Source organism: Cupressus sempervirens, chromosome 8 (assembly GCF_028749045.1).
Source record: "Cupressus sempervirens isolate cs-2001-9-10 chromosome 8, ASM2874904v1, whole genome shotgun sequence".
NCBI lineage: Eukaryota > Viridiplantae > Streptophyta > Pinopsida > Cupressales > Cupressaceae > Cupressus > Cupressus sempervirens.
In genome coordinates, this window is record NC_143125.1 from 151,418,136 (window position 1) to 151,435,118 (window position 16,983).

Below are 16,983 nucleotides of genomic sequence, written 5' to 3' on the forward strand. Positions count from 1 at the left end.
TGTATCTCAACATTCTAGGAGACCATTACTCTTAGAGTACTTGGTGAATATCTTGATATTCTGGGAGGCCAATACTCTTGATATCAAATGTGATATCTAAAACATTTTGAGTAAGTGGTGGATATCTTGATATTCTTGGAGGCCAATACTCTTGATATCAAATGTGATATCTAAACATTTTGAGTAAGTGGTGAATATCATTTATATTCTGGGAGGCCAATACTCTTGATATCAAATGTGATATCTAAAACGTTTTGAGTAAGTGGTGAATATCTTGATATTCTTGGAGGCCAATACTCTTGATATCAAATGTGATATCTAAACATTTTGAGTAAGTGGTGAATATCATTTATATTTTGGGAGGCCAATACTCTTGATATCAAATGTGATATCTAAACCTTTTTTTTGAGTACTTGATGAATATTGGATGTCGATATTCTGGTGAGATCAAGACTCTTGATATCAAATGTGATATCTTACCCTAGTTTGAGTAATTGATGAATATCATATGTTGATATTTTGGAGATCAATACTCTTGATATTGTATGCAATATGAAATGATGGAAAACTTCTGAAATTTCTAATATTTCTAATGGTGTAATATTTGTCTTGTGTTTATCCTCCCTTGCTAAGAGGGAGTGTTAATATTTATAGCTTTTGTTAGATAAAACATATGAACAAATTTTTATTATTATTAAATATTATTAAATTATATATATAAAATTGTGTATCTTAATATATCTAATATGGCGTGATAATAAAATAAAGCTTTGTATAGATATAGACTCTCCTTAAGTCTATTAATCTCTTTGGGCATATTGTATGTGTTTATAAGCTGATGTGTGCAAGGGTCATAGACCTTGTACTTGCACAATAGTAGAGACTGCATTATTATCTCTTGTCTTATCCTCCCCGTACGTGGTTATCATGTAAGAGGATCGCAGTATATGGTGTTTGGATTAGGCAAGCCTTTAGCATCCTATTTTTGGAGTCATTGTATGTTCTCATGCCTTGATTATATGTTGCGTTGACTAAACAAATTTTTGTTTACTTATCCTAATCCACGTCCTCTAAAGGATGCCTCCTTTCATTTCGCATCATTTAATGACTCCACAGTCTCATTGTGCCTATTCATTCAGATATAAATTACATCATTCAAATTTGCAAAGATATCCGAACACATTGACCACAATAATATATAAGGTCTTTTATATTAAAGGCGTCAACAATAAATTAGAGATTTTTGAATAGTTCAAGATTCATGACAGATAGAATTATCGATATTAAAAGGGTGGAGAATAAATAATTAATACTTCAAGACTTATTTAAATTATACAAGAATATATAAATATATTTGATAGATCGATTATATATATAGAAGTAAAGGGATAATATAAATCTAATTATGAAAATTTAACACCAAGATCTAGAAGCACAAGAGATAACACAAGAGAGACAAGAGATGATCAAATGAGAATCTCAATAATGATCAAATGATAATGGATTTAAGATGACTACATCATATAAGTTCCTTGTATATAAAGACAACTTATATGTCTAGGAGTCATACAAGAGATAAACATAACAACTAAGCACATGACCACCAAGAGTGGATTATCCTCCATTATGCATGAATGTATGTGCAACAATGAAAAGATAAGACTACAAAGGTGTATCTCATAAAGAGATGTAGTAGACAAAATGTGCTTAATTGAAGTGCAAACTACTGTGTTGTCAACATGACAACTCATGAATATGCAAACTCCTAGGTGTCTACACGACAACTAATATGAATATGCATTAACCTAAGTAAACTTAAGTGTAAATAGTAAATGCTTATTTATACCAACACCCCTCCTTAAGTGAAACTTAGGGGAATGTAGTTAAGATTAGAAAAGTTAGATTGTAATGCAAGATGGGTCGCAACTACTAGGCCATGTTAGGTACCCATGTACAAACTGCAAGTGCAAAAGATATGGAATGCAATCTCCCATAAAGTAGAGAAAGATGGAAACCACATGTGAAAATCCCCCCTCCAAAAAGAGAGATGAGTACAATAAAAGAAAATGAGAGAGAAGAAGACCTCACGTAAGGAAAAGCTCCCCCGCATAAGAGAGAAGTGGAAGAGAGACCAAGTAGCTCCCCCCTTCCCCCTCCACCCCCCCAATGTAGAATGTACACTTGTGGTAGATGCTTCAGGCTCAATGTAGAAACTCCTTCATGAGTGTAGAACAACATTCCTCCCCTTAGGAAGAAACATAACCAAAGGTGTATCAATGAAGCCTCTCCCATCTGTAGGAAGAAACCTCAAAATGTATGAAATCTTTGAAACTTGCCCAAGTGTCCCCATGTCAATACTGAAAGTTGCCTCCTCCAAATCATGTGTACTATGCCACTTTGCTGAAAAAGACAAATCAGGATCAACTGAGGATGAATGTGGAATATGTATTAAAGACTCAAGTATCTCCTCTGAGGAAAAAGTGACCTCCTCCAATTGTTGTATAAAAGGAACTACCATCATATCAACCTCGAAAGATTGATCAAGTAGAGAATGAAGATGAGGGTCAACATGATCCCTCGCAACAATTAAAGAAAGATTATTTTCACCAAAGAGAAGATGAATGTAATGTAATGCGCCCTCCCCCGCCCCCCCCGAAGATCCTTGGAACACAAGGATAAACCATGCATTGAATAATTTTTTTTCTTAAGATAAGTTACTTAACAACATAAAGTAACCAAGTGCAATAGCGAAACACTAGGACAAGGTGATGAGAAGAGAGAATATGACAAGACTCACATGTTCACCTACACCAGTGAAAGTCTTACAACTACTTCCAAAGATCTCTAAGCTTAAAACCAAGACCACACGAATCATGAGAACATACCAAGCGGATATTCTTGTTTAATCCCAAGGTAAAAGCTCCTAGCATGCTTAGACATACAAGTCTATATCTACTCAACATATCATAATCACGATTCACAAGTAGAGACCAACAATGGTCAAGCAGAAGATGAGGGCCCAAAGTTACCACTACTCATCTACTAAACACCATGTTGAAAGATAGATGTTGAATCTTGAAATTTTACTAAGCCTGAAATCTTGAAGTCCTAAAAATTGCCTAAGTTTGAATTTTTGAAGCCCTGAAATTTCTTAGAATCCTTATCTTATCTCGAAGAGGTTTGAAAACTATCTCAAATGAATCATCGCATATATTAAAATATATCTTTTAAACGATATATTTTAAACACCACAGAAACATTTGTTGAACTAGGAAGAAGTGCAACCCTAAAGGGTACTCAGAACACCAATCAACTTCCTAATGAAAAGTCTAGAGATACCTGGTGTTTTCTCAAGCAAGTTTTTGCAAGAAAACTAGGCAACACTATAATACAGCTAGGCGACATTTCTCACTATAGCTAGGCGATACTTTTCCCTATTGCCAGACGATACTTCTCAATATGTCCAGGCGATAGTTCTTAGTATGGCCATGCTATACTTCACCAATATCGTACGATATTTCACACTACTATGGTGTGATACTTTCCAGTATTGTACGAGCTTTCTCCTTAAGGCATGCAATACTCTTCTAGTATTTCCCAATGTTGAATCACTATTGCCTAGGATTGAAAAGAAACAATTTGATGAATAATTAAGATAGTATAAGAGTTAGAACCTCCACACCGGGGAGTACTAGATCCACTATAATCCATGCAACAAGAAGTAGAATACAACTATCTATCTAATCCATAACAACATATGAAGGAACATGCGGAAAGCAACATTGCAATGAACATATATGGTTCATAAACCAAACATCATATGAAGGAAAACATAAACGATAAAGTACCAACACAACTAAAACTTGTGCGCGGTTCCTTCCAACCATAATAACATCATGAGACCTCGAAGGTCCTAGCCATCCCCCGTGTGTAACATCCCAAACTGCCAACTAGATAGTCGAAGTTGTCTTATAAGGATGTCACTACTAAAGTGTAATTACATCATAAGAATAGGAAATCTAACATGTTAATCCAAAAGCAATAGATACTCCAACTAAGCAGATAACATCATCTAATCATATGCTAAACATCATAATAAGGGAATGCATCAATAAAACTAACATCATCTAAACATGATATCCAAACATTCCAATGAAAGCATAAATCACAAGAAAGTATACTCCGGAACCCAAAGTATCAAGTGAAAACATCCAACAACGGTCGCACTAGGGCAATAGACCGTCTCTGTACATTGGTCCCCAACAATGGTGAAAGTAGCTATGCCTCCCAACCACGTGGAACCCATACGTCCACTCCCACCGTGTTGATGGAGATAATGATCCAACCACAAACACACATAAAGCACAATGTCCATAGCTAACACTCACACCAAACAGTAATGATGACTGAAACCAAGATCATGAGATAATGCAAGTACTATAGGTCTTGGTCAAACACTCGATGAGCTACTCTGTACGGGTTGACATCATGGAGAGTCGCTTGGCATTGAAAAGCCCAAGCTAGTACTGACATCTCTCCACTTCCCAACGGAAGGAGCACATCCTGAATCCTTTACACATTTTATTTAGTTATCACTTAATTAAGACTTCCTCTGCCAACCTGTGGGAGTAGTCACCAAGATGCGAGATAGAAGCCCCTCCATATGCTACCCTACCCTACCCATGCTCATCCAATGATGAGTGCTCGTAGGCATGCATATTCCCAACCCAACCCTAAATGATCATAACTTTTGACAAGTCCACGGAAGATCGGGCCTCACAAGTCACCCAACAAATGTATGTGCACGTGTTTGTGTGTGGCACACCACCATCTACAAGACAAGAAGTTTTATTTAACTTCTTTACTATGGGGGTAGGGGTTTTCTGTAGAATCTACATGATAGAATCCTTTGGTGGAAACTTATATATACCTCTTCCCCTCTTTCTATCTATACTCTTATGTAGCCATGTGACATTAACAAGCACTTATGAAGGTATCCTAAAGTGTTTGGAGAGAAAGTGAGTACCCTCTTGATAGGGGGACTAGTAGAAATAGGAGTTTGAGTTGAGAAAGGGAACTTTGGCATATTTTCCTATTCTATAGATGGTTATTGCACTTCCTTGATTGGAGTTGTCCCCTTATATTCACCTAGCTAGGTGGATGTGTATCTTGATCACCTTGGTCTCGTTGGTCTATCTAATCTAGAGATGTGATGTCTAGTTTCTTAGGGACTATGTTATCCACTTTAATATTTATGTTTGGAAAAGGTCTTATTCCATTATTGGGATGAATTCTTGAGAGTTTATATGGAGGTTTTCCATTGCCTCCTCCAACTCCAGACATATCAGTCACTAATATATTTGAACTAGGAGCACTCTAAGTAGACTAATAAACCTAGCTTTATGTTAGGGACATGGGAGTACCTACTGGGGTTGAGTTATGTCCTCCCTTCTCATCCTCATCAACCACTTCTAAGTTCTTTTCAAAATAAGGGCTTCCTAACATCTAGGTCATCTTTTTTTATGCATCCTAGTTGATGGGCTCTAATGGGGTACATTGCGCTCTAGTATAGTACCAAGGATCTAGAATATTAGAATTGTCTTTTGTTACTCCTTGGACATCTCATTTGATCCAACATCCTATGATTTAGTCTATTCTTAGTTTAGGCCATGACTTTCTTCATACTTCAAAACCATCATTGTGATTTGCCCATAAATCTTCTAGTAGAAACATGATGATAAGAGGGGCATATTATCTTTAACAAAATTAGTTGAAGAAGAATGTGCTTCATAACATCATAAGTTTCCACAATATACCTATTTGTAACTTTAGTGATGTTTATGATGTTTGAGGAGAAATAACGAGTGTATATACCCAATAAAATAGGCAAATCTATACTTTATTTGTCTTTTTTCTACATCTTTTATTTTCTTTACAAAATTGCATGCTTAATTCCACCATAATGATTTTGTCATCTGCATAATGAGGAGCTTCCACAAGAATACCATAAAGGCATCCACTCTTATATATGTAAAAATGGGGAACTAGATGAAGTAACTCCTATAAGTTTTTGTTAACATTGTAGCCTCTAGACAAATCCTTCTTTTTGGGAATCCCTATAATTTCCACACCAATTTCATAGTAAAAACATCATTTATCTTATAGAAGTTTGTACATGTGTTATGCGTTTTAGGGAACATGTACAAATTATTTGTGTGAAAAAGAGCATCCATTTGTCCAAACATATTGTATGCTCGTCTCTTGCTAATATATACAAGAGCACTATCAAACATATTGTATCCTCGTCTCTTGTCATTCAGGTTCGATGAGGTTGGGTAGTAGTGCTTTTTACTTATACCATTGAGATCTGATAGCTGGATGTCCTTGTGTAGTTATTCCTTTCATTCTGACCTTGTATTTCTGATAGATGGTTATATTCTGTTATACTGTATTTGATTATCAGAGATCTTACTAGATGATGTATTTTATTCATGATGTATATTCTTTGATCTTTTCATACCTTGTGACTTGTATGGTGGATGATTATGCATTTTGGTTATGCCAAGTGGCATCTTATGTAATTATATACTATTTAAATAGATTCGTACTTGTGGTTATTCCATGATGTGGATTTTGGTTATGTGTTAGATTTAATATTAATAAACTTATACATGTGATTCAACGTCACGAAACCCTTAGAGATGTAATCTATTTATGATGGTTGTATGTATGTGAGTTATTGCTTCCGCTATATTATTTGTTGTTGTTATTATCTTTCAAAAAAAATTGTTTGAAAAACTTAGTGAAACTTTGGGTTAATTTCTTTTGGGTTTCCTGGCGAGGCATTACAATATGAATGTATATAAGGATAAACAATGTTTACAAACATCTATAGGTAATTTCTTAGATTGTTACATGTATTTTCTCCTTGATTCAACTCCCAAAAAATTAATTTTGTAGCTCAATGCAACATATCTTAGGACAATAAGCAAGCTTTTAATGATCACAAGATAATATTCTCTATTGTAGATGCTATTAAATCTCTTTTATTTTTCAAAATATCAAATTATAGATGTGAACAATAAGAATGCCTTAAGTTTTTTTTGATGATCTCTAGATGATTGAATACAAACTCTTAAATTCAAGCAAATACACAAGTCAATTCAATGTATGTTAAGTTGGCTCACAACTAATGAATAAATTTAAAAATAAAGCTAATACATATAAATATACAAATCAAGAATACAAAAATTAAAAACCAATGAAAATGGAATAAAATATATTTAATGGGTGGTGTGATGGTGAAGATGGAAAAGTTCTTGAATTCTATTATGGACAAGTCTTATTAGATAAGTAAAGGCTCGAACATCATAAGAAATGCACTAGAAAAGTTTGAGTCTAATAGGAACCAAGTCTTACTAGGTAAGTAAAAGGTCCTACATCATAAAGAGTGGGTTCAAAATCGTGCCTTGATTAATTTGATAGTTCTTGACTTTTAACCCCAAAAAAAATTCAATGAAAAGCAACTAATTAAAACAACTGAAATCCCCCATTAAAAAGTAAATTGAAATATACAAAATTATAAACTGGATTCATAGATTGCTTTTTTGGTTGTTGCAATGCGACTGAAGTCCCCCAAGCCTGTGTGAGCACTCAACTTGTATGTAAAATTATTAGTTCCCGCCTTTGGTAGGAAACGAGGTTCCATATTAGTTACATAATCTAAATTTTTCATTGATATACTAATGTTTGCAAAAGGTTTATTAATTTGCATGATTTTTTGGAATTGAAAAATACAAATTTTTTAATGAAAAATACAAATTTTTAAAAATTGTATTGGCTCATGATAAAAAAAGCAATGAAAAAATTCAATTTTCTTCAACAAAAATACAACTATTTTTTCCAACACCTCTATTAATGCATGCATTAATTGCAAATTTATCTTTTTCACATTTGTGACGAGTGGATAAACTTTAAAAAAAATCAATCATTTTTCTAACACCTCTATTAATGAATGCATTAATTTCAATTTTATCTTTTCCACATTTGTGACAAGTGGATATATTTTTTTTTTTTCAATTTTATCTTTTCCACATTTGTGACAAGTGGATATACTTTAAAAAAAAAGACAATCAATTTTAATTGATGTTTATTTTTGTAATTTGTAAAATGTTATTTTATAGACATTTTAAATTGTCAATTTTCAAAAATTATTTTTTATATAGTTTAATTTTAATTTATATATAAGTTTAAATTAAATTTAATTATTTTTATTTTTCCATATCTAAACCAATGTTTTTAATAATTAAAAAAAAAAAAAAATTATATATATAATTTTATTAGATTATACATTTATTTAACATATATAATTTTTATTATATTGATATTTTTAATTTATAATTTAAAATACATAATATTAATTTTGTATCAATTTTAATAAAGTTCAAATTGTTTAGCTTGGTATATTATCAACTTAATTTATTATAAATGTGTTTGGTTTTTTTAAAGCATAAATGTTATTTTTTAATTAATTTATGTTTATTTATTTTTATACATTAGATTTAAGCTTGAGAATATTGTCTAACTTTTTCAATTGGATGAATTTACCACTTAAACAAGATTTATCAAACAATTTAATAATTAAAATTAATCAATTTAACTCTTTTTAAAAAAAATAATATAATTTTATCTATATCTTATATATAATTAGTTGATAAATATCTTTGATATGATATATGTTAATTTAGCATGATACTATAATATTTATTTATATATTCTTTTATTGCTTTAATTAATATATATCATTGCAATTATATAATATAATAATATAATAACTATACTCTATAATTTAATTTAATTTAGCACTATAATATTATATTTTTCATTACTATTTATTTGTTATATTTATTAAATTAAATACATTATATTTTAACCTAAACCTACTTCAATCAACCAATCATATAATAAAGACAAGGCAGGAACTTTGTCACGCGCCCTTGCGTATGGGAAAATCTTTCGCATTCTTCTTGATCCTTAAAAATTTCGTTCCCGAAACCACGATTGTAGGTGTATCAGCTAGAGGGCTTACCAACGGCAGGAAGATGTACAGGTTTCTATGATACTCACTGCCGACTTTTGCCCTCTATTTTGAGTTGGTTAATGGATTCGATTTTTGAACTAAGATTAATTGTTGTGACTGGAAGGTTTAGCATTGCTCTCCGGCAGGATCTACAAATTGATTCTTTTTAAACTTATCAGATTTCCATAATCCATACTAGTTTTTTTTCGGTCGATATATGATGTGCTTGTTTTGTAAGATTTGTGGGTAGTTCTCTCTTTGGTTGTGATTGTTGGGACAATAATTAATTCCCAATTGACAACAACCAGAATGCAGCTAAATAGCTGAACCCAAATTCACCTCTTGTCAAAGCAGAAAAGAATCCCGATGACACGGAAGGGAATAAGAGGTAAATCAATGGCTACCCAAAAACTATTATTCTTTGTCGGGTTTCTGGTGATGGCTGCAATCTTCGTTTACTTGTACTCCCAGCCAAACTTGCCACTCTCTTTGCCCCCAAAAGAAAACCCAAATGCATCCCAGAGAACACTAGTACATTCAAAGCCTAAAATCGACAGAGATGGATTGAGCAAGAATTTCAGATTGGTAATTAAAGTTCTGGCTTACGATAGGTTGGAATCAGTGTCCAGATGCTTAGAGTCCCTGGCAGAGGCTGATTATGATAAAGATAGAGTGAAACTTCACATTTTCGTTGACCACTTTGGGATTGAAGAGCAGGGTAAAAGTGCTGTGCCAATGGATGTTGATAGTAAGCTCAATAATGCTCACCAGATTTTACAGTATGTTGATGTTTTTGATTGGGAACATGGTGAAAAAGAAATTCATTACAGAACCCGTAATGCTGGACTGCAGGCTCAATGGTTGGAGGCTTGGTGGCCATCCTCCGATGACGAGTTTGCATTTATTGTGGAGGATGATATGGTCTTGTCTCCGCTGTTCTACATATATTTGAGAGCTCTTATTGCAAGTTATTATTATAACCCAGAGAACTTTAGTCCCATGGTTTATGGAGCCTCTCTTCAGCGACCCAGATTTGTTGGAGGTAAGCCTCTGATTAGTAGATAAATGGAATCTAGTAATATGAATTGTATGTTTAGTTGTATAATTCATACATTGGAGCTGCTTGTACAATGTAGGACTGACTTGTGTTCTCTAAGATGATAAGATCACTAGGATTACTTTTACTTGTACCGGGTTTAGAAATGACTACTTGAAAACACGAGAATCTTGATTATCAGAAATACGAGGGGAAGAAAGTTTAGGTATTCCTCTGAAGAAAAATCAGGAGAGGAAATGCAGCAGGAAATGTTCAGAAGCAGCAATAGAAGCCTTAGCAGGAAAAACAGTAGAAGGGTTAGCAGGAAAAACAAAAAACAAAATATCAAAGTCATAATTAGTTTACCCGTACAAACTGCAGGAAATAATAGTAGAAATCCCTTCAGAGTATCACAAATGTTTTTGGCTACAATCTCAGAGTTCCCATAAGCTTGAGATGAAGTTTTCACTTTCAGAAGTTTCCAAAATTGCTGAAGCATTGATAAGGTGGCAGACAAGTACCCAGTTTCCCAGAATTTTTTAAGTGATTCCTAGGAGCATTGCAATTAAACAGTCTAACATAAACTAGCTTTTAATACATGCTCTAATCGACTAGAGTATTCTGATGCAAGATTTAGCCTTCGTTCTCCTAGGCATGTCAGTTTTAGATAAGTAATGGTTGAAAACCAAGGGTCTCTCGCCCTCTGGAAGAAGACCATCTGAACCATTTATTTGATCAGTTAAAAATGGGATCAGGGTCCACTTTCAATATAGAACAAATAAAAGAATAAAGAGCGCTTCAGACTCATATATGGGGAGCACAAGAAAAAAACACACTAAAAAACCTATAGGGGATTCAGAAACCAAAAAGGAGCTCAGAAAGCAAAAAAGACATTGGAAACTAAGCCACCGAGTTTGCAACTAAGTTACTAAACCATCCACCAAGAAAGAGCATCTCATCTAGCCTTTTTTGCTAACCCCTTCCTTATGCTCCTAGTGAGGAGGCCATCCAATGTCCACTGAAACCCATCGTCAACTGCTTTGCAGCGTTCAATATGGAGCTTCATGTATTGTCTCTTTCTTGGGTCACCTTAGATTTTACCTAAATTCACAAATCCAAAACGAAACAAAGAGAAAAATAGTTAGAAATATAACCCTCATCCAAGAATAAAATGAGATAAGCCTCTTTTGGAAACCTGCAACCAGATTAGATAATAATGTAGACATAACTCATTGGATACTTGCAATTCTAAGATTAAGAAATATATATCAATCTGCAAAAAAACTCTTAATGATTATATGGGAGTTAACCATAATGAGGGTTGTGATGGGATACATGATGTGATCCCCCAAGTATCCTCTACCCTGCCCTGCAGCAGGACCCTACCCTCTTTGGCCTCACGGTGCTTAATCATCTTTATGAGGTCATGTAACTAGTGAAGTTTATATGCGAGTATCCATTCTGGCTCATTTAAACAATTGATTAATGTGTTTGATAGGGGTGGCTGCAATAGGGTGCTGTTAAAATGACCCTCAACCCTAGCAGGCTCTCATCCACCTTGGTCTCATGGTCCTTAACCATCTTTATGAGGTGTTGTACTTGGTGAGAGATCTGGGAAATGTGACGTGTCACCCTTTCTTCTTTTTGAATGTGATGTTTGGTTTAGAGATGGCACTGGTGGCCTGGGAAACGGTGCATTTTTTAAGTGGAATGAACAAATCATCCAAGTCTTGGAAGTCTGCATAATCCTCCTCAAGATACTCCATAAATGGATATGTGCCCTCAGAATCAAAACAGTTATCCACATCCTCACTCAGCTAATCAATACTAGGGAGTATATCTTTGGGCTGAGAGGATATTGGCACCACAGCAGTAGAGTTGTCACCTTTGGGCTGACGTGGGGAATAGTCTAGAGGAGAGGAGACAGTAACAGAAGCCCTAGGAATGGGATCGGGTTATTCATGAGGGGCAAATAATTTACCCTTGTGCCAGATAAAATCATCATATGGGGAGCTCGACTTCCTAATCTATTTTTCAGAGTGAATTTCCCTAAAGTAGATTGCCTGGTAACAATCTTGTAACCCATCATGTTGCAGCGAAAGGATCTGAAGGGAAGACCATTATAGTTTAGAAATTGGGTCCAAGTGCAATGCGAAGAATGAATTGCGGCTGAGTGGCGAACTTGTCTAGAATTGTCAATGATAGCACAAACCTTGGTGTATCTCCAATGGTAGGCCCTGGAATCTGCATCCAGCTTAACGAAGGAAGTTCGAAGGAACCAATCTGATTGAACATACTGCTTATGAGCCCAATATCACACATGAAAAGAGGAAGATTATACATTCTGATCCAAACAGGGATGAAAGTGATTTTGGTGGTTGTAGGATCAAAGAAAGGAGACTAGCAAGAAATGAATAGGCCTGACTGGCCATAAAACCAGGGACCATTCTACTTCACATAATTGCAGTCTTCCACAGAATTGAAATGGAGACAAAAGCCAGAATCCAGAATATCAATTTGTGGGAGGTCACAGTGCTCCAGGAGGACTTCATCCAGGCAGCAAAGTGATCAACCGATGGTCCTTTGCTCAAGCATCTTTTGAGGAAGGACTGATTCTGAAACTCCGCAAAAACTTCCTCAATGAACAAATCCAAAACGTGAAAATCAACAGGGGCCCTCCCCAACAAAATCTCAAAGTTTTCAAGATTGCAAAGATGCAATCCCTTTGAGATCAAAATAGAATTTGTATATTATTAGGATTTTATAATAGAATTTGTATATTTGGACTAGGGCTTGTCGCAACATTTTGGGGCCTGGAGAACTTGTTGAACTCATGGTAAGGGTTAGACTGATTTTTGCAGCCCTCAACAAAGAAGGGAGCTGCAGAAGGAAAGGATGACTGAGGAGCCGAATGTTGGAGTTTATCCCCATGTGATTGAACAGCATCAAATCCACACATGTCTGCACCAGAACAATCTCGCTCTTTACACACCTTCACTCTGTCACCAATCTATGCTATTTCACACTTTTTGCTTGCTCTTACATCTCTCATTATATCATCTTTAGTACATATGTTTATTAAAATATAGATATGCTTTGAGAAAAAACACCATCTGGACCAATTTTAGTTCCAATAGAAGAGTCAAAAATATCTAAAACAATTTAGAACTATACTAAATCTTCTGCTCATGCTACATGAGGCTTTAATGTGACACAGACCAGCATTTAAAACCTCATCAAACTACTAAGCATTAGCTGCAGCATGAACCGAATTATTTTTAGGGCTCGTCCATCAATATACGCATTTATTGCCCTTGCTAATGCTTGAGAATCTCTAAGGCTAATTGTAATGGCTACTTTTTGAAGTAGGATTTTATAATAAGTAATAATAATATAATTAAAATATAAAAGTAAATAAATAAATAAATAAATAAATAAATAAATAAATAATAAAATTACAACTTTAATGAAAGGTCAAGAGATATGTAATGAAGAGTTGTGACTCCCTCAAAATAAGATATAAAATGGAGGAGAGTTCATTTAAAAGGTGATATGGAGGAAGGGAGAAAAGGGGGAGTAGAGGAATTAAAGGAGGATTAATGGAGGAAGGAACAGGATGAAAATAAGGAAGTGAATCTTTCAAAGGGCAGCAATGATGAAGGGATGTAACTCTTTCCAAGGGTTGCAATTATCAAAGGTTGCGACTCTCTCAAAAGGACGAATGATAAAGGATTGTTACGCTTCCAAAGGGTAGGAATTATGAAAGCTTACAACTCTCTTGAAGGGCAGAAATGATGGAGGATTGTGAGTCTTTCAAAGGGTGGTAATTGTGAAAGGTTGTGACTATTGCAAAAGGGCAGACTGGATGAACAGGTGCGTCTCTCCCTCACATTGGAAGAAAGGGGAGAAGGCAATCAATCAGCAGGGGATATAGGATGAGGAATAATTAGATAAAAAAGAGAAATTGATCAATCAAATAACAACAGATTGACCCAATCAGCAGGACAGTTACGAGCAGATATAAACAGTGGTAAAAGCAATGATGAGAAATTAATGAGCAGGGGTGGAGTAAGAAAGGATTTCACAGAAATATCTGAATGTAAGGAAAAAGGATCAGATTGGACCTTACAGAAAACATAGGAAAAAGATTAATCGGGTATATAGCGGAATAGCTCAATCAAGCAACAGTAGCGATCTAGACAAACTCACAGAGACACATGCCTTATAAGAAGCATCAATTAGTTTGGAAAGGCAGCGATGGGTTAAGAAAGGACACTTCTCATCCCATAGGGTCATAACCTTTATGAAACTGAAAGACATAACTCTCCAGCCCAATGGAAGGAAACTGAAAGACATAACTCTCCAGCCCAATGGAAAGAAACCGAAGGACATAACTCTCCAGCCCAATGGAAGAATGTAAGAGACAACACTGATCATTCAATGAGAACAGCAATCAATGAAGAAGAACATTAACTAAACAACAATCATTATTATTACGAAGTAATTGGAAAATATTTGCTTGATATTAATAGTGATTAAGAGATCAATTTATACAAGAGACTAGACGATGTTTCCTTTGAAACAATTGCAAAGAATAGAAACATGAAACTAAATATTAGAATCATTCTAATATGTTCAGGAGATTACAATAGATAACCATTAGATACTAAACAGAGATAATATAAATGATCTATTATCGTAATACCTTCCCTTAATGGTTAATCTATCCAAAGCATGAAGCTGTCAAATGCATTGTTTTAGTGGTCTGAGAACAAGATTGCTTAGATAGGACAGCTAAGCGTTGACGACATTAAACCCTCATGTGCCCATACTTGTGGCAATAGTTACATTGAATGTTCTCTTTCCTGGAGCTTTCTGAAGCTAGAGCAGAGGACTTCTGTTGAGAAGATTGTTGTGAATAAGACTTGCCCTTATCCTTTTCAAAGAATTTAGCAACAAAGGCTTGCTTTGTGGAGGTGGAGCTGCAAGTGCTACCAAACTTTTGTTTCCACCGATCTTGGTGAAGCAGAAGTGTGCACTGTGTAGAGATCTATGAAATTCAGATCAACACCAATAGAAGTGATGTTGAGAGTCTCGATAAAATGCTTGTAGGATTTGGGTAAACTCTTGAGGGTTGTGACCACAATGTCCTCTTCCTCCATCTTGTGTCTAATGGAAAGTAACTGATCATGGATTTCCTGAATCCTATTTAGGTGATCCTAGAGCGATTTCCATTCATCCATGACAATAGAAAACAAAGTGTTCTTGAGAAAGAAGGCACTACTTTTGTTTTAAGTCTCATGAAGTGTCTTGAGATGCTCTCATATCTCGTCAACTGTCTTGTTCGATGGAATTTGAGGGAGCTGATCATTAGTTGCAGATAATTTGAGAAGCATCACCACCTCCCGATTATGTTGATCATATGTCATTTGATCAGGACCAACTTGAGTAGGTCGAGTTGTAGTACCCAGAACCACCTGATCACTGTCGCAATATTTGAAGATGGTTAGCATATGCTATTTCATGTGCCATAAGTGCAGCCATTGAACTTTTGATTTTCCTCTAGCAAAATATTAGTCATAGATGCCATAGCACATTTTCTAGTGAGGAAGCGTGAAAGTTTGTGAAGGCACATACTTCGAGGTAAAAAGGTGGAAGAACCAGAAAAAATGAAGAGGTACCCAGTAGAGAGCTTAGACAACCTAGAAAGAATATGTTGAATTTTGGATTCGTTGGCTCAAAAATTGGGTCACAAAAATTTGATGCACTCAGAAAAACGAATGACAACCCAATTGAGCTCTCAAAAACCCCATCATGAATTTCTAAAAAAATTTCAAATCTTGTTTAGAAAATTAGGGTTTCGACTAAAAGCAACCTTGGCTGCAATAAAGCTTCAAAAAAGCTTAGAAAAATGACAGATTTGCAGAGAAAATTGCAGATTCTAGGCACAACATTAAAGAAATATTAGAATATGCTAATACCCTCCCTTAATGGTCATTGTCTAGCTGTTGTCTTTTGGTCACAAGTTCTACAAAACATTTTTTTGCTGTTAAGACCCTCCTTGGATCTGCAAAATGTTAATGACCAAGAAGCCAAAATTCGTCCATAAAAGAAGAGAGAAGGGTGTCCCCTTCTTTAAAATGCTTTGTAACAAGAGACAAGAGCTTGCCATTGACTTTTCCATTGAGATAAGTCTACCACTAACCAACCCAGAAGCAAGAAAACATCTGATAAAAAATCATCACAAAATATCCAACTTGATGTTAGATAACGAAGTTGCTCTTCCTTGGAGACAGAGATAAATATTAAGAACAACTACCACGATGTTGAGAAAAAATCGACAAACCTTCCAAACTTTGTAGATGAGCATGATGCCCCAAAATAGACCACAAAAAGGCACAATTTTTTAAAGGAGAAAAATCAAAAAAACCAAACACGATTTTTGAGGTGAAAAATCAATCAAAACTAGACAGTACAAAGCTTCGTTTTTTATAGGAAAAATAGTAAAACCCACCATATAATTTTTGAGGAAAAGGTATAAACCCACAAAGGAATCCCACACAACTTTGCGAATTACAAAATCAGAAAATTTTCAAGGGAAAAATTATAGAAACCCATAATAAATTTTTTAAGGGAAAAAATTATGAAAACTCAAAAGAAATTTTTCAAGGGAAAAAATTATGAAAATCCATCAAAACTTTAAAGGGCGGCAAAACATGAGACTTTGCATGTTAAACCAACACATGCAAGCAACATGCAAGCACATGCAAGTACATGCAACCCTAAAAAATCAGAGACTTTTGCTGCAACCAAGAAATTGCTAGATCAAAACCCCTTACCAAGCTTGCAATTTCCAGCAAAAATCCTT

At 34.9% G+C, this 16,983-nt stretch overlaps 1 protein-coding gene across 2 annotated transcripts in view; it reads left to right on the forward strand.

Annotated features, from left to right (window-relative positions):
• Positions 1 to 8,977: 8,977 nt before the first annotated feature.
• LOC149542002 (transferring glycosyl group transferase) overlaps positions 8,978 to 16,983 on the forward strand; it is a 79,824-nt gene continuing 71,818 nt past the window's right edge. The window contains exon 1 of one of the 2 annotated variants that reach the window (XM_089797052.1): positions 8,978 to 10,121. In XM_089797052.1, coding sequence (XP_089653178.1) covers positions 9,446 to 10,121 — 676 coding nt within the window. In that variant the 5' untranslated portion in view covers positions 8,978 to 9,445. The remainder of the gene's footprint in view (positions 10,122 to 16,983) is intronic. The other variant, XM_089797053.1, reaches the window with a different exon arrangement.